Source organism: Gorilla gorilla, chromosome 17 (genome assembly GCF_029281585.2).
Source record: "Gorilla gorilla gorilla isolate KB3781 chromosome 17, NHGRI_mGorGor1-v2.1_pri, whole genome shotgun sequence".
In the NCBI taxonomy this organism is placed as follows: Eukaryota; Metazoa; Chordata; class Mammalia; order Primates; family Hominidae; genus Gorilla; species Gorilla gorilla.
In genome coordinates, this window is record NC_073241.2 from 99,952,168 (window position 1) to 99,977,682 (window position 25,515).

The window sequence follows — 25,515 nt, forward strand, 5'->3', positions numbered from 1 at the left end:
TACATAGGTTAACTTGTGTCGTGGGGGTTTGTTGTACAGATTATTTCAGTATTAAGGTATTAAGCCTATTACCCATTAGCTGTTTCTCCTGATCCTCTCCCTCCTCCCACCTTCCATCCTCTGAAAGGCCCCAATGTGTATTGTTCCCCTCCATGTGTCCATCTGTTCTCATCATTTAGCTCCCACTTAGACATGAGAATTTGCAGTATTTGGGTTTCTGTTTCTCTGTTAGTTTGCTAAGGATAATGGCCTCCAGCTCCATCCATGTCCCTGCAAAGGACATGCTCTCATTCTTTTTTATGACTACATAGTATTCCATGTATACCAGTTGTTTTCTGTTGGTATCTGGAAATGCATCTGATGTCTGCGTGTTCATCTTATACCAAACCATATTGCTAAATTCTTAAATTGTTTCTAACAATATTTTTTTCTAATAATTTCTCTTGCCTTTCCTTTGGGTTTTTCATATAAAGATCATATTGTCAACAAATAATGGTTTTATTTTGCCCTCCCAATGCTCTAGTCTCTTATTTTCTGGTCCCTTTGTTCTGGGTGTTATCACCAATACAAAGTTGAATAGAAGTGAGGACAGTGGGTATCCTTGATTTGTACCTGATTTTAAAATAAATGCCTTAAACATTTTCTCTTTCAGTCCAAATTTGTTTAATAGGTAATCTTTGTCAGGTTAATGAATTTACTTCATGTACCCGACTTATTAAGTGCTTTTTATCATGAATAGGTGTTAAATTATATCAAATGCTTTTTTTGTTACCTACTGCATATAGTATTGCTGTGGAAAAATTTGAAATCAATCTCATTCTTATTCTTTTATATGTGAGATGTTCTTTTCTGTGGATTTTAGAGTTTGTTTTTCTTTTATAATGTCAATAGTTTCAACTTAAAAAAAAATCCCTTGTCTTTAGCATTCTCGGTGCCCTTTCAATCTGAGGTCTTTTATTGTCCCCCTTCCCCCAATTGGGGAATTTATCTTCAATATTTCTTCAAGTTTCTTCTCACCTTCATGTATACTTTTGTCTCTTTCTTGGATTCCTATAATTTAGATATTATTTTTACTTTTCATTTCTTTTTTATTCTATTTGAAATTTCATGTCTTTTTTATTTTCTTTGAACTTTTTATACTTTACTTCTTCCTTTTGCAAGATTTCCTAAATCTGGTTTTCCAGTTTATTAACTCATTCTTCAGCTGTATCATTTTGCTACTTATATAATCACATATTACCTTAATAATGGTATGTATATAAAATCACTGTCAATGTCATACAACAATAAGCATTTATTTTTCAGTCATGTTTCTGGGTCAGCTGGGTGGCACTGTTCCAGGTGCCTCTCATTTTCTTCCTGGGGCTAGTGGCCTACCCGAGGACATATTCTTCTCATGTTGATAGTAAAAGAGCAAGAGCATAAGCTCCACCATACAAGCATATTTTGAGCCCTGTATTGTGTCTGAAGACATCATACTAGCCAAAACAAGTCTTGTGTGGAGCCCCAAGACATTGATCTTTTGTGTCTCTTACTTCAGTCATTACATTTCTCATACATAATATTTCTGCTTGGTTCTCTTTCATCATTTTTATCCCTTCATATTAATAATATCCTTTCACATCTGTCTAATTTGTATATTATGTTAATTTAAAGTTCACAGTTTACCTATTGTAATATTGTTGCCTGTTGCAATGTGCATTTTCAGTATGATGCTTTTCTTTTGTGGTGGTTGTGCTCTTGTCATGTTACTTTGTTTTGTGACCAAGCCCCTGTTTATGTCAGCGCCAAAGAGCTTTGGGGGCAGGGGGTTAATGAACTTCAGGGTGGAGACCCCAAGCACAACAAACAAAGCCAGTCAGTTCTTAGATTGTGATTCTCTAGCCCTGAAGGTTTAGTGGGAGAAGAGGAGGAGAGAGAAGTGACTAACCTCACCTGCTTTCCTTAGCCCTGCACTCACCCTTGACCCTTGTACTGCTCTGACTTTACTCCTGATACATATTAATGACTTAAATGACAGATGTAAGGCAGCACATCCACCCAGGTGATACTAATGAACAGGCAGAGCTGAGAACCACTGCCTCAGAGATTCTGTACAGCTTCTGCTTTGGAATTCTGCTGATCTCCCTTTTCCCTTGCTTGGGCTCTGTGAGGCTTGTGTTATACTGGAAATGACCTCAGGTTGCATATCCTGTGCATTCAAGGACTTAGGGCAAGTGACTCTTAAAAATATGATTTCACTAAAAATAATTTTTCTATATCATCAATTTCTTATGCATATGTGAAGTGGCATTTCTCCCACTGGAATGATAATGAATAGTGTTGAGATATGATTCAATACAATATGCTAAATAAATAAATTTGAAAGCTGTTTAGTGTCAACTGTAGATTTGTGTATTTAGGATTCAATGGACTTCACCTCTACCACTGGTTAAGGTCGTACTGCCATTGCTAATGATTTACGGTGACTCATGAGCGCTGTAAAGCAGTTTGGTCTCTAAATATAAGGAATCCAGTGAGTAGTGGAGGGAACCTTTTTACATTCTTTTTCTACCTCCTTCATTGTAATACCAAATGTCATTGTAAAACAAATGAAATGCCATTCTAAAATATTTATTAGCTTCTTAAAGTGAAATACCAATTGTGTTGCAGAGGGAAGTTTCATAAAATCTTTTAGACACTACTAACATGATCCTGCCTTTTTGTGCTTTCTGATTATGTAAACCTGGTCTTTGTGGTAAAACATGAGAACACTAATTGACATATTAAATACATGTATCAAAATTATGAGTAGTGTGTACAATGATAGCAGAAATACTGTGTGTTCAAGTCACAGGAAGTCCAGGCTCTGACTCGGAGCTTGCAGCCTTGTGTGGGGGCAGCTTTCCCCAGAACACTCTTCTGGCGACCTGGACACATAGTATTGGTCTGAAGAGAAAGGCTCCAACACTAATCCTTGTTGATGCTATTAACAGATAAAAAATTGAGTTGTTTAACATGAGGATTTTCTGAATTTGGCAACACTGCATTTATATACAGAAACTTTATCGATCAATTTACTCAATACTATTAACTGAACATTAAAAAATGTGGTGAAGAGCAGGGTGCAGTGACTCACGCCTGTAATCCCAGCACTTTGGGAGGCCGAGGCGGGTGGATCACGAGGTCAGGAGATCGAGACCATCCTGGCAAACACGGTGAAACTCCATCTTTACTAAAAATACAAAAAAAATTAGCTGGGCGTGGTGGCGGGCACCTGTAGTCTCAGCTACTCGGGAGGCTGAGGCAGGAGAATGGTGTGAACCCGGGAGGTGGAGCTTGCAGTGAGCCGAGATTGCACCACTGCACTCCAGCCTGGGGACAAAGCGAGACTCCATCTCAAAAAAAAAAAAAATGTGGTGAGGAAACACAGACAAACATGCAAATGAAGCCCTTGTCCTCAAGGAGGTCATATTAACTGCAATGACTGAGAAAGGAGCTCCTTGGTAGTGAAAGATACATAGAGGATGTCCTATATCATAAAGACAGTGTGGCCTAAGTCCAGCGTGTTTCTCTGATCATATAATGCCCAATTGACATACAGTACAACTATAGTGTTGAGGAGAAAGGTACTCCAAGAGTTCATTAAGCAGCCTAGCATAGGGCAGCAGGAAGTTCAGGGAAAGCAGAGATGGATTGGGAAAGGATGTGTATGCGTAATTTCCATAAAGACATTTTTTAAATGGATTTTTCTGCCAGAGTCCAATCAGAAAAATGAACATCATGTTATGCACTTCAAATGCAGGAGGCTTAAGATGGGGAAGTCTCAAAAGTGTTGGATAAACCAAAGATTAAAACAGGGCACTCAGTGTAACCCAGAAATAAATATCAGTTCAGAGGGCAAAAGGGAAGAAAGTGGTTTTACCAGAATTCAGAAGCACGCTTGTTGTATTGCCTGTGCCACGTGAGATGCTGAAACTGACTGGCTAGTGTCGGAACCTATAAGGTGGGAGTGTCCTGGGCCAATGCTGGATTCATGGTAAAGGGGCTGTGTGGCCGGTGATTACTGTGGAGAGACTGCTGCACACACTAGGATTGCAGAGAGATGCAAACACTTCAGCGACACTGTTGGAAGGAGGGAGGTGGGGAGAATGAGCATAAACAGAGGCTTCTTCCTTCTTCCCTTCAGTCTTTGGATATTCTACTAGTTCCCAGAAATGACAAAATTCACAGCAAGCCAACAGGCAAGGGAGTCTCTGGGAAACGTAGTTTTCAGACTTCTAGTGCTAGTGTCGTAGAGCCAATTATATAAGAGGGCATATGGGTTTGAAAGCCAACAGGTACATATTGAAACAACCTACCTTTTTGGCACTAGGAATCCGTACACAGCCTTCTATTCATAAGCAAATTTCCATCTTACGCCAATAAAAAAATCATCTTCCTAGCAAGATGCAAAGATAAAAAGATCTTTTTATTTATTTATTTATTTTTGAGATGGAGTCTCACTCTGTCGCCCAGGCTGGAGTGCAATGGCACGCTCTCGGCTCATTGCAATTTCTGCCTCCCAGGTTCAAGTGATGCTCCTGCTTCAGCCTCCTGAGTAGTTTGGATTACAGGCATGTACCACCATGCCCAGCTAATTTTTTTTGTATGTTTAGTACAGACGAGGTTTCACCATGTTGGTCAGGCTGGCCTCGAACTCCTGACCTTGTGATCTGCCTGCCTCGGCCTCCCAAAGTGCTGGGATTACAGGTATGAGCCACTGCGCCCGGTCTATTCTTTATACGATGATCTAACTTCTGTCTGGACCAAAGGAGTGGATTAAATGGAGATGTAAAATTAATGATCCGTACTGCCTCTTTCAAGTCTTTTATGGTATTTTTATGGTATGACTAAATTCATAAGTTTCCCCAAGAGCATAATGTTGCTTTGGTTTTACTATTTGGTAGCAATGTGGTGATATCTCAGGGCCATCCACTTGGTCCTTCTTAGCTTAGGTCATGCAACCAAGGTGAGGATTCCAGCTGCTGCTAAGTGTGTATAACCCATTATACCTTCAGCAACTGTACACATTCCAGCAGGGTGGGTCTGTGGACCTATTATGAGAAAGACTTGGGCTAAAACTCCATTATTATCTAAACTGTGTAAGTTTCCCCTCTGACAATAAACCACCATGACTTTGCCTAGAGATTAGTGTCAGTGCAGAGCAAGTGTTTAGTAAATTCTAAAATCTGGGCCATTCTGTCTACCCAGTGTATAGCTGCTCAAGAATATGACACAGGTCCTTTTGAGGAAGCTTAGACAAAGGATTGATAATGGACACCAGTGACAATGTAGCAGGATTCAAACTCAAAAGAAGTCAGCTTCCCCTCCAATAAAAGCACTCTGCCTCTGTGAGATGGTCTTGTTCTGATACTGCGTAAGAGACTGTGACCCTCTGTTGTCCTCACTCGAGTTAGTTTCTGCTCACCAGACTGGAGACTATCCAATTACACAGGCCAGGTAACAATCCAGTAGGCAGCTCATCTCTCTCTTTCCTGAGTCTATTGAGTACCACCAATGATCCCTGTGAGTTGTGAAAGAAATCAAATATGTTACCACCAAATGTACTTCTTTGACATCCTTTGAGATTGTTATTCATTGAGCCAGCAAACAGAAGTGGCTCTGCGAAGCTGTCTTTCGTGGGGAGAGTGGCATCTGTAGAGACTCTGCACTGATGCAGCCAGGTCTCCCCTTGTCCAGATCTAGGAAAGATTAACTGAGTCTGCTACTTTTAAAGGTCAGAAAGATTTACTATCCTTTGTCTCTGAGGGCTGCTATCTGTGAGGTTTCAGTTATGTAACAAGGCCACCTTGCTAGCCAGACTTCCTCTTCTCTTTCTCCCATAACTTGTTTTGCCATGATCAAAGCCCCCATTCACTCTGTAATTTCGAGATGGTATATAAGCTTCTGCACCCTGTTAGGTGAAGGGGAGGTTTTCCCTTGGCCCCTACAGCTGAAACATTCGCATTGCCCTTCTGGCTCTATGGCCTACTACGTGCCCACCTCTCAAATCTGTATTACAATTTACTATTTAGTTTTTAGCATAATCCTCAGCCCTAAATGCATTATGACTATAAGATGTGAGGTTTTTATTTGTTTGTTTTAGAGCTACCTTAAACAAACAAACAAATAAAAACCCTTACATCTTCACTACTGTAGACATTCTTTGATTTTCTGACCATACCTTGAACTGAGAGTTTAAGCTCTGAGTGTATCCTTTTCTTTCCCTGTATCTCCAGTGCATTTAGAAGTAACTGCCCCACACTGTAGCCCTTTGAATCATCAGTACTAAAAGTTACAGTTAAATGAAGTGGCCACTTGCTTTCCCAAAGCCTTGTCTTTAGCAGAATTTTGACCTCAAGCTACAAGAGGTGATTAAGTCATTATAATGCCACTTCAAGTCTCAGTTTACTAGATACCTATTTTCTGCTGCAAATAAGGAGGTCATTCTATGCAAGCTTGAACAGGTCAGCAGATCAATACTGGAATTCAGTTTTGAGTGATTGTTTCCTGGGATCACTACCGGTACTGACTGCTATATAAGTCAGGGTCTTTTAAAGGAAATAAAAACCTAGATATTCTACAAGGAGGTTGCTTAATCAAGAGAATAGCTTAAAAAATATTGGAGGAGATGAAAAAACAGAAAGTGGGCAGCAAGAGCTTGGTAACAGCAGGAAGCTGTTATTGCCCACAGATCTCAGGGAGGAAAAGGGAGGAGCTGTTGTTATCAGAGTCGAACGCACACATGCTGCATGCTGCAGGGGGTCCTGAATGGGTGCTGAAACTTGTAGGAAGGGGCCCCTGACCACAAGGACACCTTAGCCAGTGCTGGCACCGTGGAGCAGGGGCCTCAGAGGAGTGCCAGCAACACAGCAACTTCCAGAGACCCCGCCAGAGGCACAGGCAGGCAGAGAGAAGGAAAGAGGGAGGGAGGGAGAAAGGACAAAGATATTTCTCATTTGCTAGCCTTCTGTTTTCCTGCTGCTGCCTCCTATCCAACAGGAGGCCACATCACGAGGACACCGGAGAAATACTTATGGCTTTCTGGCTTCAGCCTTACTAAGCAGAGAACTGATATGTAGAAGTGAGCTAAGATACCAGTAAAAACTGGTACAGACAGATTTATATTGACAAGTGAACAAATAAAAGGTATGAGCATATCTCTATTTGCTGTCATACCTGAAAATGTCCATTATTTGTGTTTTAACCCCAGAATAATTTCTTGGAGCATTTTTGATGGAATTATAATGACATAAAGAATACAGAGGAACAATAATTCAAAGATATACATATATCAAATATATGATATCTCTGTATACCCATATCAAATATATCTATATAATATATAGATATATACGACAGAAATATATATGTACAACTACAACAAGCTGTGAGAGATCATTTTCCAAATGGTCACATTTTAAATCATTTGAACGTGCATTGCCATGGCCACAATGACTGAAGGAACAGGAAATATTCCTAAGTAGCTTTTACTCCCTTTTGAGTGTTACATGTTAGCTGTCCAGAAAATGTAGAAGAGTTGTCTACACTCAGACCTTATATAGCATTAAGAACCCATTCAGTCCTCCCTGGTCTTTCTGTGCTGACTGGTTTTAATAGAAGCTGGTTAATGATCAAGATCACAAGGAAGCCTGCAGGAGGAATAGCATGCATTTATGCACACATAGGCATAATGACATCAGACACAGAAGGGACCTAGCAAGCCAGCGTGGACAGTTCTAAAGACCAAAGATATATATTTTTTCTTTTGTAAAAAAAATGAGAAGATCCTTCCAAGAAAGAGGTCCCCCTGAGAAAAATAATTCATAGCTTTAGAAGTCATCCCAAATCATTCCAGGGAAATCATGTACTTTGGAGGTAACGTACATTGCACATCCATACAGACCTTTGCAGATTTCAGATCATTGCCACTCACATCATGTGTTTTATGGCTTACGACAATCTCATGGTGTACACATCAGCACTCCCTTTTACAAGACGAGAGCTGTTAAAGAGACTACCTTCATGTCCCAGGTCACAGAATGAGAGCATCGGGTATTTACACTTCGTCTTCTGACTCAGGCCCATCATGCCAGTGTCCATCTGTTCCGCTGATGGTCTCTGCATCTTTGTGCCTTCCTCTGCTGAGTCACTGCCCAGGTCAGGCTGTCTTCATGCTCTGCCATGGCTACTGCCCAGCTTCCTCACTAATCTCTTCACCTTCAGCTCTGACACCTCCAGTGCTCCAGATGGGGGAAAAAGGACTTGGTCGTATTACTCACTTGTGTCCTGTTACCTCCAGAAAAAAGGCCCACTCCTTGGTGTGGCTGATACTGGGGTGCAGGTCTGTCCCTATGGGGATTTCTAAGCTGTCTGCGTTCCCTGCCCTCTAACAGTATGAACGAGCCATTCCTCCCTGCAAGTGCCGCATACTCTTCCTTGCCTCCTTGTCTGGGATGCCTCTGCCCTCCACTGCCTCTCTACTGTTTGCCTGGGACATTCGGCTCATTGGATCAGGGTCCATTCAAGGGGTAGTTCCTCTTTGTCATTTCCCTGAAACTCCTATTGGGAGAGTTTGGGCACTGGTGATCAGTGCCACAGCACTTCTCAGAATGACTCGCTCTGTGTTCCTGGCACTGAATCTTGTTGAAACTCCTTAACTAACTATATGATACCAGGCAATAACAATGACAATGAGGACTGCCATTTACTGGGTGTAAATGTTATATGCACAGTGTGTCCGAAACTGCTGTCTCTGTTTTACATGTTTCCAGCTATTTAATTCCCTCAAAGCCTCAAGAGGAAGATAATATTATTACTCTCATTATATGAGTTGTTTCAATTAATCACCAGAACAGTCTTGCCTATGGCATAGGTACTATTATTCTCCACGTGTAACGGAAGAGGAAATGTGGGCAGAGAGGTGAATTACTTGCCCAAGGTGACATAGCTGCTGAATGGTGGAGCTGGGCTTGGCACACTTCCTTTAGAATCACGGCCTGCAGAGGTTCTGGTATATTTATTTTCAGGTCTCTAGCACCTACTCAGTAAATGGTTACTGATTTGAATGTAAATTAGAAGGGAATATTTATGACAAAAGTGCCTATTGGGAGACTTTCTCAAATTAAGACTGGAGAAGTAAGAAGACTCTGTGAAGACAAACATACGTTCAGACCCACCCAGGATCCGTTTCAGGACATCCACACATGAAACTTTTAAATTCCTCATTGGTTATTTGTTGAACTCCTAGTTCCTGGTAATAGAAAGACAGGTTTTATAGAAAGGATCATTTGATCTCTCTCAGGAATGGAGTGGCAGCAGTTTATGCTTTATTCTCTGAAGTGCTGCCTTTAATTTATGACAGAATTAGAATGCTTTCTTGTTAAGGCAACCTCTGTGCTCAGTGTTCTTTGTAAAAGACCATATTTTGAGACTGAATTCTTGATTTCAAGGTCAGGAAGAGGAGATATGGAATGTCAGGGCATATAGTTCACATGCAAAATTTCATAGAAACTGGAATATCTCTGCCACCTATGAACCCTAGTGATTTTGATTTAGAAACAAATACAGTGAATGCTAAGAAAAATATAGTCTAATCCCTTGTGAACTGATATTTTGTTGCTTCTATTTTGACTAATTTTCTGGTTGTAATTTTTTCCTGGAGGGCCATAGAAAAACAACACGTTTGGGAAGCTAGTCATTTGGATATGTTGTTCTGTTAAGAATGACAACCTCATTCTTCTTTTCTAGAAAATCTGTGTGGTAGAATGATAAGGATACAGTCCTAGAATTGGATGAAGGATGAGTTGTCAAGAAGGATTTGATTTTCAAATACACAGAGGTGATGACTGAGACTAAATCAAGGATGGATTTTCTTAAAGTGTCAGAGAAGAGTGTTAGATTGATGATTGGGTTGGGGGGAACATGCTCAGAGACTGGGACATGGTATAAGGTCAGTGTGTAAATGTGGAGAAAGAATTTTGTTTTTGAGGCAGGAAGACTAAGTTGGTGTGTTACATATCAGCTAAGGGAAGCTCTCTGGCAAGGAGAGGGGAGTAAACAGTTTGATGTGCCAAAAATATTAAGAAGGATGAGGATAGAAAAAAACACCATTTGATTTGGTGAAAAGTTGGACATTCCCTTATTTCCCAGGGCATTGTGGTAGGAAAGTTGCTTTCTGCTTCTCTCCAGGTAAGCACTAAGGGGCACTTATGATTTAACCTGTCTTTTCCGTATATGGAAAACATATGATTCATCTAGAGAACACAATGAATAATGAAGTAAGTAAGCTTGTTATAATCAGTGTAGTATCATTGCACTGTTTTCATCAGGGGTTTGATGGTTTTCTCATGTAAAAAAGAGGCAAAAATGAATCAAGCTAGGAAAGTCACTTTTACACACATGTCGATAATCCCATTAAAAAAGACTGATGAGAAATAAATATGGCGGCACTAGTTCAATTTTGTATACAGAAAAGTCTCCCAGTACCTTTCTTCATTGATTATGCTTGCAGGTAGAAGAGGCCCAAGCACACCAATGGAGAGTTTTGCCATTAAAACACACACACAAAGCTCAAAGTACTTTGTACCAGAAGCAAAAGTAGCTTACATTAACAAGATCATTTGAATAAATCAGTGTTTCCAGTCCGCATCACATTGAAAACCATATTTTAGCTTCTTTAAGGGAATAATAAAAGAAGCAGCTCCTTGTGTTCCTCTCCAGAGTATTCACAGCTAATGAGCAGCTGGAGGCCTTGTTGGAAGTTAATAAACTCATCTTCAGAGGAGGCAGGCTGTGCTGCACCTTGTTGTGACTGAGCACTCAGGTCTGAGTCATTCATTCTATGGCCACGACTCTGGAAACTGCTTACCCTGTGGCCTTATCCATTTCGTCCAATTTCCAATTCGTATCAAGTTTATTTAGCTCTCATTATCTCTCCTTGAACTAAAGTTACAAACAATCTACATCTTTCCTTGTTAACATGATTATTGTTAATGACGATGAAGAATTTATCAAAATCACATTGTGGATGCTACACCAGGCAATAAAAAGTGGAGAAAAATTTTCTTGAAGGGACAGACTCGATAATCCTATAGAACTTTTCTTTTTAAATAAATAATTGGAATACATCTGAATAGCAAATATTTGTCCTATTAAAAAGCACAGCTGGCTAGAGACAAAAAAGAAAACAATATATGGACTCATGGGAAAATTAACAGTGAATATTGAATTTCCTGAACTTGGTTTCTAAACCATTTGACATGCTGTTTTCCTTTGGTCTTCTTGTTTCCCACCTGGGGTTAGTCTTTTCACTGTGTGTAGTGGTTCTCTTTTAATCTTGCAGTTCATCAATTCGGTGGAAATTTGAATTTTATAATTATTACAGATTGGGACACAAATCAAAAGTAGGCCAAAAGTGAGAACCTTTCTAATTTTCTCCTTGGGCTCAAGCAATTCTCCCACCTCAGCCTCACAAGTACCTGAGACTACAGGCGCGTACTACCATGCCTGGTTAATTTTAAAATTTTTTAAATAGAGATGGGGTCTCTCTATGTCGTTCAGGTTAGTGTTGACCTCCTGGCCTCAAGTGATCCTCCGGATTCAGCCCCCTGAGTTGCCAGGATTACAGGTGTGAGTCACTGTGCTCAGCTCTCTAATTTTTTAAAATCGTTTACTTACAGTGTCTCCTTGCTCCAAGAAGAACTATATATTCTCCTGATCCCCTTTGACTGCACAAGGACCCAGTAGTAACAATTGTCACCCAGTGCTCTCCCCTTTAGCATTCTGAACTCTGAAAATTTGTAAACAAGCTGCCTTCTAAAAACACCTGTCCAGTTCCTGCTTTGCTGAGTGATAGCAAGTCAATACCTTTTAAATTGGTTCAGCATGAATAATACTAAGTCACACATTTTAGAAAACGCATTGTAGAGAATGACACCTTAAGCTAAAATAATGATTTTAGTTAAAGAAAATCCAGGCCTCTTGGCTGTGGGAATAAACTAAGTCCTAGTATTCCAAATCAGAGCACATCACTTTTACTTGCAAGTGGCTACCTCATTATGAAGCCCCTTGTGGACAAATGTGGGTTTGTGTAAGATGAGTTGCTTAGCCTTTTATCTTTTTGTGACCGCTAAGTTGAATATAATAGCATTTTGGCTCCTATTACTGGCAAAATAGTCAATGTTTGCTCCAGGAAGTTGAACATTTCAATGATAAACATCCCAACAGTTGAATTATAAATTGGTAGCCTGCCTGGTGTGGTTGATAGTGCCAGCTGGCTTATCTTGAGCCCATGACATTTGATTGTCTTTTGCCTTCCTTTGAACAAGTTATCTCTTAGCCATCTGTCTTATAAAGTGAAAATAAATAGCTGCGATTCAATCTTGCACTGTAATGTATTGTTTTTCTCAGCAAGTCATCATGAAACTCATGAATGATATACGGGTAAACAGCATAAACACAGGGCATGGTGTCTGATAGGACCTTTAGGATGTTAAACTTAGAGGTGATTTATGGAGACTGAATAGTACATCGTATTAACTTTTCATTGCTCAGCACCTTAAATATCCTCTTGGCTAACAAGTGAAGTGGTTTCTGTACATTGCACCTGAATTTTCCTCCATAGCCCCGGAGCTTGCTTTGAAGGAGAACAAGAGCCCTGTGCGGATGAAGAGAGATGAATTGAATAGTAAGGCAAGAGCAGACTGTGGGATGGGAGATTTCATTGGGTCGCTCATTTACTTGTTCTGTACAGTTGTTCCTACAGAAGACAGAATGAAAGGGCACTCCTGTGTCAGATAACCATGCTTGAGCTTCACGTTTCAGGCAGGAAGCAATGGATATATGTCCCTGAAATCAATTCAATGGATTATTTGCTAAGTTTTCATGAATACTAAAAAGGAAAGGTCGGCTGACATAAAAAATGCAGTGCAATGGTTCCCTCAGGGGCTGGGCACTGGTGAGGTCTGCATTATTGCTTTTTGATCTTCCATTTATCCTTTTCTGAATATGAATAAAATATACTTTGAGATTTAGTTTAAAATTAAGGAAAATTAATGATCCCCTTTGAAAATCAGTCTCTGCTATGCTATTAGTCTTTAAGAAAGTTAAGAAACCTTTCAAACTTTAATTTAATTAGGAGTCTACCACTCCCTCTCTCTTTCTCACTCTTAAATTGTATAGATTTTTCCAGGGGGAAACACCCTGATTTTCACTGCATTGTTTTCAGCATGCACTCTGTAGGTGTAGCTCAGTGGGCAACTTCAGCAAAGTCTCAGGATAAAAAAATCAATGTGCAAAAATCACAAGCATTCTTATACACCAATAACAGACAAACAGAGAGCCAAATCATGAGTGAACTCCCATTCACAATTGCTTCAAAGAGAATAAAATACCTAGGAATCCAACTTACAAGGGATGTGAAGGACGTCTTCAAGGAGAACTACAAACCACTGCTCAACAAAATAAAAGAGGACACAAACAAATGGAAGAACATTCCATGCTCATGGATAGGAAGAATCAATATCGTGAAAATGGCCATACTGCCCAAGGTAATTTATAGATTCAACGCCATCCCCATCAAGACACCAAAGACTTTGTTCACAGAATTGGAAAAAACTACTTTAAAGTTCATATGGAACCAAAAAAGAGCCCGCATTGCCAAGACAATCCTAAGCCAAAAGAACAAAGCTGGAGGCATCACACTACCTGACTTCAAACTATACTACAAGGCTACAGTAACCAAAACACATAGTACTGGTACCAAAACAGAGATGTAGACCAATGGAACAGAACAGAGCCCTCAGAAATAATACCACACATCTACACCCATCTTATCTTTGACAAACCTGACAAAAACAAGAAATGGAGAAAGAATCCCCTATTTAATAAATGGTGCTGGGAAAACTTGCTAGCCATATGTAGACAGCTGAAACCGGATCCCTTCCTTATACCTTATACAAAAATTAACTCAAAATGGATTAAAGACTTACACGTTAGACCTAAAACCATAAAAACCCTAGAAGAAAACCTGGGCAATACCATTCAGGATATAGGCACGGGCAAGGACTTCATGTCTAAAACACCAAAAGCAATGGCAACAAAAGCCAAAATTGACAAATGGGATCTAATTAAACTAAAGGGCTTCTGCACAGCAAAAGAAACTACCATCAGAGTGAACAGGCAACCTACAGAATGGGAGAAAATTTTTGCAATCTACTCATCTGACAAAGGGCTAATATCCAGAATCTACACAGAACTCAAACAAATTTACAAGAAAAAAATAACCCCATCAAAAAGTGGGCGAAGGATATGAACAGACACTTCTCAAAAGAAGACATTTATGCAGCCAACAGACACATGAAAAAATGCTCATCATCACTGGCCATCAGAGAAATGCAAATCAAAACCACAATGAGATATCATCTTACACCAGTTAGAATGGCGATCATTAAAAAGTCAGGAAACAACAGGTGCTGGAGAGGATGTAGAGAAATAGGAACACTTTAACACTGTTGGTGGGACTGTAAACTAGTTCAGCCATTGTGGAAGACAGTGTGGCGATTCCTCAAGGATCTAGAACTAGAAATATCATTTCACCCAGCCATCCCATTACTGGGTATATACCCAAAGGATTATAAATCATGCTGCTATAAAGACACATGCACACGTATGTTTATTGCGGCACTATTCACGATAGCAAAGACTTGGAAGCAACCCAAATGTCTGTCAATGATAGACTGGATCAAGCAAATGTGGCACATCTACACCATAGAATACTATGCAGCCATAAAAAAGGATGAGTTCATGTCCTTTGTAGGGACATGGATGAAGCTGGCAACCATTATTCTGAGCAAACTATCGCAAGGACGAAAAACCAAACACCGCATGTTCTCACTCATAGGTGGGAATTGAACAATGAGAACACTTGGATACAGTAAGGGGAACTTCACACACTGGGGCCTGTTGTGGGGTGGGGGTAATGGGGAGGGATAGCATTAGGAGATATACCTAATGTTAAATGATGAGTTAATGGGTGCAGCACAGCAACATGTATACATATATGCAACAAACCTGCACGTCATGCACATGTACCCTAGAACTTAAAGTATAATAAAAAAAATAAAATAAATAAAAAATAAAAATAAAAAGTGTGCCTCTGTCATTGACAGGAAGACGAGCAAGGATAAATTACTTAACCTCGGGTTTTTTTCATTAGTAAAGTAGAGATATTAACGTGTGCCTAACTTCGGTTTAAACACAACACTTAAATTTGGGTCATTGCAAGAATGAAAGGAGTATATGAAATCACTGTAGAACATTGTAGAATCCTGTGTAAAGCAGTTATTTTTATTCATTAGTCCATAATATCACTGACCATAGAGACGGTAGTGATGTCTTTCTATCCTGATTTGTCTCTCTTCATTGGTACCGATGGATGGGGCCAAGCTTGCAGTAGATGAGTTCTTCACTGTGTTTCTTACCTGGATTTTGAAGATCCTGAAATACAGAAATATTGTTTAGAAACAATGAACATTTTCTCTGGGTCTAATACTTTTTTTTTACATGAATGTACTTACATCACTGAGGGGAAGTTATTGCCAGTCCTGAACATTCTAGAAAGAAGGTCAGTAAAACTCAGTGATTAAGAAAGTTTTGAAAACCTTTCCCTATAGACAAATTGGCTTGTCACTGCCTTCTGAAATATAAGATGTGCATGTCATTTCTGCTTTTGTTCCTAACAGTTATCATTTCTCTTTTTATTTTGTATAGACTGTCTTGCCTCTCTAGTCTTTCCTTTGTTTAGAACCCAATTAAGTGCACTTTTTCTAAAAATAGACTTTTTTGATTACTTCGGCTGTCCAGTAAACACCATTCTTAAAAAGTCTTTGGTGAATGTGTAATTTACTGATTTGTATTTTTATTTACCATAATATGTGTGTATTATTTGCCTCTTAAGGTCAATTGTGAATTCTTTGGGGGAAGGAAAATGCATTGTACTCAACTGTTAGAAAATAATACTAGAATTTTATGATGACAGGATGATTAGATGAATAAGAAGGGCTACCCTAGTAAGTACTATTTGGGAGCAAACAAAGTTAATTGGCCAGAAAGAGTTTAAAACATTTATTTAATGGAAAAAAGTTTTCAAAATCAATTTAAAGCTTGATGAATTTGAAATTAAGGAGGCAAAGTATTGACTTGGAAACCGCTGATGTATGACCAAGAGTGTTTAAAGGAAGAAGACAAAAATTTAAGTTTCATATTTAGAAAAGGAAAAATTGAGGGTAAAAGTAGAGCCATGAAGAGAAATCTGGTGGGTCTCTTTTAGTTGTCTTGCCTTCTGTAGTCAATGCAACATAACTATTGTATTTTTCACATAGAAAAATGAATGTAGAACCTATATCTCTTGCAAACCACATCCTGATCTTTACAAATCAATCTGCTTCCTATACCAAAATGTTCTCCTTTTTGATGGCAGCATTTGAAGTGATTGTGTGAGGTCCTGGGAAAGAAAGAAATGCACAATTGTTGCATTATTTTATTTCATATTTAAATAGGTAGTCATCTTCTTATTTTCTTACCTCTTCTAACCAAAGTCAAAATACACAGAAAGTTGAATATACAGTTTTTGAAAAGAACAGTTGCTATTAAGATTGGCAGCTTCTGTTCTGAATGTTCTTAACAGGACTAATTCTTGCTTAGCATGTTCTTAGTCTTCCAAGTTTTTCAGACAATACTAAGACAATTTGCTTTTTCATGATAGAGATAAGTGTTACATAAAAATGAAGTTATTGTTATTGTCCATTCTCTGTTCTTTTAATATTATCTTACTGGTTTAGGTTGACTTGTGATTTTCTTTCCCAGTGGAATTTTCCAATAGATTGCATTTAGAAACAATACGGGTTCTTAGACTCCAGTCAAAAATGTTCACTGCTCATGGCCACTTGTCTTCAGGCCATAAGGAAAACACAAATTGACTGCATAGACCATGAAACAATGTTCAATCACATCGGCTTTTGTAGGCTCACCTTTTAAAGAATCCTTCTTGGCCAAATTTGATAAAATGAAAGGATTTTTACTCATAGAATCTTCGTGGCTACTTAACTCAGCTTTAGGATGCTGCATTGGTAACAACTCACTTGCATTTATAATTTAAATGTAGTGACATAGAAAGCAGACTTTCAAAGATCTGAATGTGGTTTTACAATCAAATTCTTCATCCGCATAACCTGTGGTATGTGATCATCCTGGCCCACCTTCACCAAGAATCCTATGAAGTCAGTTTAGCCAGAATTCCCATTACATCTGATGTTTCCTCTCAGTAATTTTCCATCCACTGACCTCACCCTCCTCCTTGGCTATAAATCTCCACTTGTCCATGCTATATTTGAATTGAGCCTGGTTTTCTTTCTCCTTTGCAATTGTTCCTGAATAGAATCTGTGTTCACAACTTTAACCTTAACCTCTGTCTAGTTCTGGTTTTCTTTGCCAGGCAGGATTTCTATTTCTAGGATCTCTACATAGTGTATAAACTTGAAACAATAATTGTGGGGGTTTTTTTTGTACTTCTTTCTTTCCATCTGTGAAAAAAAAATTAATAACCTTATATCCGAATTTTCTCTGAGAATAAGTGTAATATTTACAGGGCTTGTAGTATAAGACAGAGGCATAGTAAGGAAGAGGAAAGAGAATGGTGAACAAGAATTTATATTCCAGTGGTGATTAATTTGTCATACTTGGGATGTGTCATTATTTGCTAAGTTATGTAAGTCAAATTATTTCCTATACATTTTTTTATCTTTTGTAGTAAAATCTAAATATTTTATGGTGAGAGAAGACCAAAAACTCTAAATGCCGTGGCATTAGGGGCCCAGTTTATTTTGGTTAATTTTTGCATCCTTAGCATCCAGCCCAGCAGCAGATAGATACAGAGCAGGTGATAAGCAAATATTTCTTTTTTTCCAAATATTTATTGATTAAGCAAATGAATAAAAATGAAATGAAAGTTCTATTCTATAATTAGTTTTTTAAAAACCTGGCTAAACTGAACTCTTGAAAAGGAGGCTAATTCAAACACTTGGTCATTTCTACTATTGTTTTAAGTAGAAAAAGCACAAACAAGTATCTAACTGAGCACCAAAGAAAAGAGCTAACAGCTTGAACAAACTTGCAAAGGAGTTGATACTCGCATGTGTGCACAGTGACATTCCTAACACCTCGTTTGACTGTTCCACACAATTTTATTTCACTGGTAACAGTTTACTGAAGAAACGGAGACAAACTTACATTAACAGAACGCTTCTCTGAGCTTGATGAAAGCATATTAACCAGACAGATAATAGCAACTTCTAGGAGCTTAGTTGCTTCCTAACTCCTGCATAATAGAGACCTAAAGGTGAAGGTTAGAGTTTTATTTAACTATGACTATCACAGCCCACTCAGGGATACAGAATGATCACTTCCTTCATTCTATCATTGCTTTAACTTAACAGATACCATCATTTTTCTGGCCAGTGAAAAATGTTTATTGTGTTCATCTTTTTATCTAGATTGGTGCTTCTCAGTAGAATTTTCGGTGCTGATAGCAATGTTCTACTGTCTCTATTATCCAACACTGTGGCCATAAGCCACGTGTGGCTTTTGAGCCTTGGACGTGTGGCCAGTGCAACTGAGGAACTTGATTTTTAATTTAACTAATTTGAATTTAAATTAAATAGCCATATTGGCTAGTGGCTCCCATATTGGACGGCGTAGCTTCAGACTGTAGCACCAGTGTTCTGTGGTCGTATCTGGCTTTGGGCCAGATAGAGTCAGGGTTTGAACCCAGTCCTGCTATAATATTTACAAGTTATGGGAATTTTGCCACATTCCAAGGGATGACTACACACACACACACACACCTCCGTACAGCCTAAGTAGACTTACCAAGGAGTCAATGTATAAAATATGTGTCTACAATAGTTACTGATGTATATTAGGCCAACAATGATCCTCAAAGTCCCCTCACTTTCTGGATATATTATAGATAATAATTACAGTTTCTTAAGGAATTACTTTGGGCCAAACACTCTGCTGATCACCTTCCATACTTTAAGGTTAAGCAAAGTGACCAAGGCAGCAAGTGATGAAGCCTAGATTTAAGCCCAAGGCTGAATCCAAAACCTATATGTTTATATATCATATATATGGGGTAATAATATATATAGTACATAATATATAATATATACATTATAAAATATATAATTATATATTTATATATTAAAAATATTTTTCATATATTATAAAATATGTTTATAATATATTTTAAATATATAATATATAATTATATATAATATACATAATAATATGTGTGTGTATATATATATGTGTGTGTATATATATATAAAATGTATTACCCCAACTTTGCCTTTTAGCTTGCTGAGTGTGGGACGAATGGCTTATCCTTCCTCCTTGGCAGAGCACTTTGAATTTGACAGGAGCTCAACGTATGTGGGTTTATCATTGGCTTATTTCGTACAGAAGGCATTGATGAATAAGAAGGAAGATAGCATGTTGGGGGTGGCAATTCACTCCCTAGAGAGTATCAGTACAACAGTGTCTCCTTTTCACTTGTTTCAGAAGCTCAAAGAACCCAAGAGCACTGTGTGATAGGCTGCTTTTACAGAGGAGTATAGGAAGATTAGAACCTAGATTTCAATGTCTCCTGCAATGATTCACAGCAACTTGGCCAGAGACCAGTATGTAGATCTTATCCAAGACAAGCCTCAGGACATATTTCGGCGTATCAACTTGCAAAAAACCCATTTCTGAGTGCTAACATCATTGTGTGTTGTCTTTTGCTACATAATTTTATTCTTATTTTGTTAAAAAACAAAATATATTTTTGATTATTTTTCTTGTCACTCTTTGATTCCTGGTATAATAATAGCAGGGGCCCTGAATCACAGAATGAGGCCTAAAGACTCTGACAGTTGCAGCAGAATGGGGAAATTGGTTATGCTCAGTCAGAAGAAGCATCTCATGTGATGCTGGGAGGCAGGGGCATAGTTTCACGATCATCTCTGCCAAGGTAGGCAGGAAGCTCATGTGGACTGATTCTAGCCATTGGCTCCAGCTTAGCATGGGCTTCCTGTTAAGTAGGGACAGCAATATTGATACTAGACAATGCACAAAGTATGAGGATAATGTAAGAAAGATAGGTCTGTTCCTTGCAGACGGTAGGTAAGTCTTTGACTCTGCACCAGGGAAGAATGAACTTGGGTATAAGAGCTCATAACAGCTGCCACTCTGGGCCCTGGTCAGCTCTTTAGGCTCAGATAGAAGCCCCCACACATGTCTAGCTGAGTAAGAACACTCTCTTTGATAAGAACAATTTTAAAAAGGGCAAATAGAACCATATTAGGGTTCTATTTTTATCTTATTTCTCAATGACATGACACTGTTCTGAATGCTGGATGCTTTATTGACATGAGACTGAAAAGGGAGACTCTTCTGGTGCTGACAACAAGGTGTGACTCTCAAAAACTGGCCTTTCCTCAGTAGGCATGTGGCCCTGCTCTCAAAGTTGCATCAGTAAGAACGGCTCAAGATCAATTTTTCTGAAAATCTAGTCATTATTTTTTGGCAGGCATTCTCTAAATATAATTGGCTTATCACTAAAATCCTATGTAGCAGGTTAACTCATTTAGTTACTTGGGATTACATTTTGTATTCAATTTATCTTGGAGGTACACCAAGAAGTTATCTTCACTAAAATTAGATGTCCTTTGACTGCAATCTGGAAAGAAGTTTTAAATGGTTTAAATGGGCATTTTATAATACCTGCTTTAAAAATTCTCTAGTATAAAATACTTATTTATAAGCTCTATAATGCAAAACTTTGAGACTTTTGGTTTTAGTGGATCTGATATTGCTGTTGAGATACTTGACCTTTTCTGCCAACCTTTCCTTTACCTACCTGATGGACAAGTTTCAGAGCTTTCTATTAAAGCATAAATCCATAACTTTTATTAAGGGATTAAAATCCTAGTCTTTTTGTTTGTGCACAAAATAAATCAATCTGTCTTTAGTTAGTGCTGTAGATTATCTGCAAACGCTTTCCAAAGAGCTTTAACTCTTAGCTGTAGGATATCTTAGCTTAGATATCAGGTTAGAACATCTCTTCAAGATTACTTGAAGTGCATGTGATAATCTATTCTTCTTATTTTTCTAAATTTTAGAACTCTGGGATCAAGTTAGACTACTAGAAAACCACATATTTAGAGAATCAGACAATAGTTTTGGCCTGTTTGTTTGTTTGTTTGTTTTTTGGAGACAAGAGTCTCGCTCTACCCCCCAGCTGGAGTGTGGTAGCACCATCTTGGCTCACTGCAACTTCTGCCTCCCGAGTTCAAGCAATTCTCATGCCTCGGCCTCCCCAGTAGCTGGGATTACAGGTGCCCACCACCATGCCTAGCTAATTTTTGTATTTTTAGTAGAGATGGGATTTCACCATGTTGGCCAAGCTGGTCTCGAACTCCTGACCTCTGGTGATCCACCCTCCTCAGCCTCCCCAATGTGCTGAGATTACAGGCATGAGCCACTGCACCCATCTTGTTTTTTTTTTTAACGACATGTACATATTTTCTTCAGTGTTATGCATGTGACCATGTCAAGGGATGTTGTCAGAGAAATGCTATTAGGACATTTTTTTGTAGGGCCGAGGTTGTGGATTTTGTGTTCCATATACACAGTGAGACCTTCATGGGGATTCCCAGCATGAATGTAGTCCTCCCTTCTCATCTGCACTTTCACATTTTGTGGTTTCAGCTTCCTGAGGCCAACTGAGGTCCAACAATATTAAGTAGAAAATTCCAGAAATAAACAATTCATACATTTTTAAATTCCCTGTTGATTTTGGGTAGTGTGGTGAAATATGCTGTCCTGCTCCATCCCACCTGGGACATGAGTCATCCTTTTGTTCAGTGTATCCTCAATGTAATATCTACATATTACCTCCCACTGTTAGTCACTTAGTAGCTGTCTTGTTTATTGTATTGAAAAAAAATGGTGTGTAAAGAGTTCAGTGTTATCCAAAGTTTTAGTCATTCACTGAGGGACTTGGAACATATTCCCTATGGAAAATGTGTTGTGCAATTCTTTTTATAAAAGAATGCTGTGTTTCCTAATTCTTGATTCCTAAGGAAAACTAAATTTTTCCTGAATATTTTTTTTCTTTTGGCCGTTCATCTTTTTTAATTTTAATTTTTAATTTTTATGGGTACATAGTAGGTGTACATATTTATGGGATACATTATATATAATATATATAAACATTATTTATATTTATTGACAAGGTCTCACTCTGTCACCCAGCTGAAGTGCAGTGGTGCTATCCTGGCTCACAGCAGGATAGTGACCTGTCAGGCTCAAGGAATCCTTCTGCCTCAGCCTCTCAAGTAGCTGGGACTACAGACACTATGCCTGGTAAATGAAAAAAAAATTATAGAGATGGGGGTCTTGCCATGTTGCCCAGACTGGTCTCAAACTCCTAGCCTCAAGTGATCCTCCTGCCTCGGCCTCCCAAAGTGCTAGGATTACAGAAGTTAGTCACCATGCTTGGCCTACATGAGATATTTTAATACAGGCATCCAATATATAATATTCATATCAAGGCAAATGGGGTATATATCACCGAAAGCATGTATCATGTCTTTGTGTTACAAACATCCCAATTATTCACATTTATTTAAAAATGTACAAAAAATTATTATTGACTATAGACCCTGTTGTGCTATCTAATACTAGATTTTAATCATTCTATCATACTTTTGTACCCATTAACCATCCCCACTTTCCTGCTCCCATCCCCATCACGCTTCCCAGCCTCTGTTAACCATTATTCTACTTTCTATCTCCACGAGTTCAATTGTTTTAATTTTTAGCTCCCACAAATGAGTGAGAACATGCAGTTTGTCTTTCTGTGCCCAACATATTTCATTTAACATAATGACCTCCAGTTACATCCATGTGGTTGCAAATGACAGGATCTCATTTTTTTTTAATGGCTGAATCGTACTCCATTGTGTATATGTACCACATTTTCTTGATCCATTCATTCACTGATGGATACTTAGGTTGATTCCAAATATTGGCTATTGGGAATAGTGCTGCAGTAAACATGGGAGGGCAGATATCTTTTAGATATACTGATTTCCTTTCTTTTGGGTATACACCTAGCAGTGGAATTGCTGGCCCATATAGTAGTTCTATTATTAGTTTTTTGAGGTACTTGTACTAATTTATATTACCATCAGCAGTCTACAAGGGTTCCCTTTTCTCTACACCCTCGCCAGCATTGGTTATTTACTGTGTTTTGTATAAAAGCCATTTTAACTGGGTTGAGATGATACCCCATTGTAGTTTTGATTTGCATTTCTCTGGTGATCAATGATGTTCAGTCCCTTTTCATATACCTGTTTTCCATTTGTATGTCTTTTGAGAAATGTGTATTCAGATATTTGGTCCATTTTTAAATTGGATTATTGAATTTTTTCCTGTTGGGTTATTTGAGCTCCTCATGTATTCTGGTTATTAATTCCTTGTCAGATGAATAGTTTGCAAATATTTTTCTCCTATACTTCGGGTTGTCTCTTCACTTTGTTGATTATTTCATTTGCTACTGTAGAAGCTTTTTAACTTGATGTGATCCTATTTGTTCATTTTTGCTTTGGTTGCTTATGCTTGTGGGGTATTACTCAAGAAATGTTTGTCCAGACCTATCCTGGAGAGTTTCCCCAATGTTTTCTTGTAGTAGTTTCATAGTTTGAGGTCTTAGATTTAAGTATTTAATGGATTTTGATTTGATTTTTGTATATAGATAGAGATAGGGATCTAGTTTCATTCTTCGGCATATGAATATCCAATTTTCCTAGCACTATTTATTGGAGAGACTCTTTCCCCAATGTATATTCTTGGCACCGCTGTCAAAAATGAGTTCATTGTAAAGGTATGGATTTCCTGCTAGGATCTCTATTTTGTTCCATTGATATATGTGTCTGTTTTTATACCAGTACCATGCTATTTTGGTTATCATAACTCTGTAGTATAATTTGAAGTCAGGTAATGTGATTTCTCCAGTGTTGTTCTTTTTGCTCAGGTTGGCTTTGGCTATTCTGGGTCTTCTGGGGTTCCATATAAATTTTAAGATAGTTTTCCTATTTCTGTGAAGAATATCATTGGTATTTTGATAGGAATTGCATTTAATCTGTAGATTTTTGGGGTAGGGATAATATGGATATTTTAACAATATTGATTCTTCCAATCCATAAACATGGAATATCTTTCTATATATTTGTGTGTCCTTTTCAATTTCTTGCATTAATGTTTTATAGTTTTCATTGCAGAGATCTTTCACCTATTTGGTTAAATTTATGCCTAGGTATTTTATTTTATTTGTAGCTATCATAAATGGGATTACTTTCTTGATTTCTTTTTCATATTGTTCACTGTTGGCACAGAGAAGTGTTACTGATTTTTGTATGTTGACTTTGTATATTGCAACTTTACTGAATTTGTGAATAAATTCTAATAGGTTTTTGGTGGAGTCTTTAGGTTTTTCCAAATACAAGGTTGTATCATCTGCAAGTAAGGATAATTTGACTTCTTCCTTTCCGGTTTGGATGCACTTTATTTCTTTCTCTTGTCTGATTACTCTAGCTAGGATTTCTAGTATTATGTTGAATAACAGTGGTGAAAGTGGGCATCCTTGTCATGTTCCAGATACTAGAGAAAAAGTTTTCAGTTTTCCCCCATCCAGTATGATACTAGCTGTGGATCTGTCATATATAACTTTTATTTTGTTGAGGTATATTTCTTCTATACACAGTTTTTTGAGGGTTTTCCATCATTAATTTTTTTAAATCATTACTCCCCAGACTGTGTTCTGCAGTCTTTTTCTAAGCAGACTGGTAAGTGGCACATGGAAAAAGTTTCTGGCCCCTTTATATGGTAATCATCACATTAACGGCTGTGTGTGATTTAACAGTTAAGAAGAAACAAACATTAACTTTATTTAAATCCTGAATTTGCCAATATTTCTTACATCATGTGTGTGGTATGTGGGCATTTCAATTATGATCTGACAGAACAGCATTAAGCAGATACCAGTTTGTGAAATGCTGCTACAGTTTCATGATTTTCCTGTTTACTTTGTTTTGGTTGCCAAGAGGCTCAGAGAGAAATTTGCAAAATTTTAGACTTAAATTCCCCAGCCTGTGTCCTGGACAAGGTAGCCATAGACATCTTGGTAAAATTTCAAATTCCACTCCATCCCACCTGCTTTGTGAATTGTGGCAGAGCTGTTTCTGCTGGGTCCCTGTCCCCACGGGAATGCAGGGCATCATGGTTCCTCTTTCTCAACAATCATGATAGCAGGCTTTGCTTAGTTTTTCTCATTTATCTTAACTACGTATCTCTTTCTATTCTGGGCATTTTACTGACTTATGTTTTACT

At 38.3% G+C, this 25,515-nt stretch overlaps 1 protein-coding gene across 1 annotated transcript in view; it reads right to left on the minus strand.

Moving 5' to 3' along the window:
• Window positions 1-15,381: 15,381 nt before the first annotated feature.
• Window positions 15,382-25,515, minus strand: part of LOC101151550 (Gilles de la Tourette syndrome chromosome region, candidate 1) — a 40,387-nt gene continuing 30,253 nt past the window's right edge. Inside the window, exon 4 of the mRNA XM_055368056.2 lies at window positions 15,382-15,519. Coding sequence (XP_055224031.1) covers window positions 15,390-15,519 — 130 coding nt within the window. The 3' untranslated portion in view covers window positions 15,382-15,389. The remainder of the gene's footprint in view (window positions 15,520-25,515) is intronic.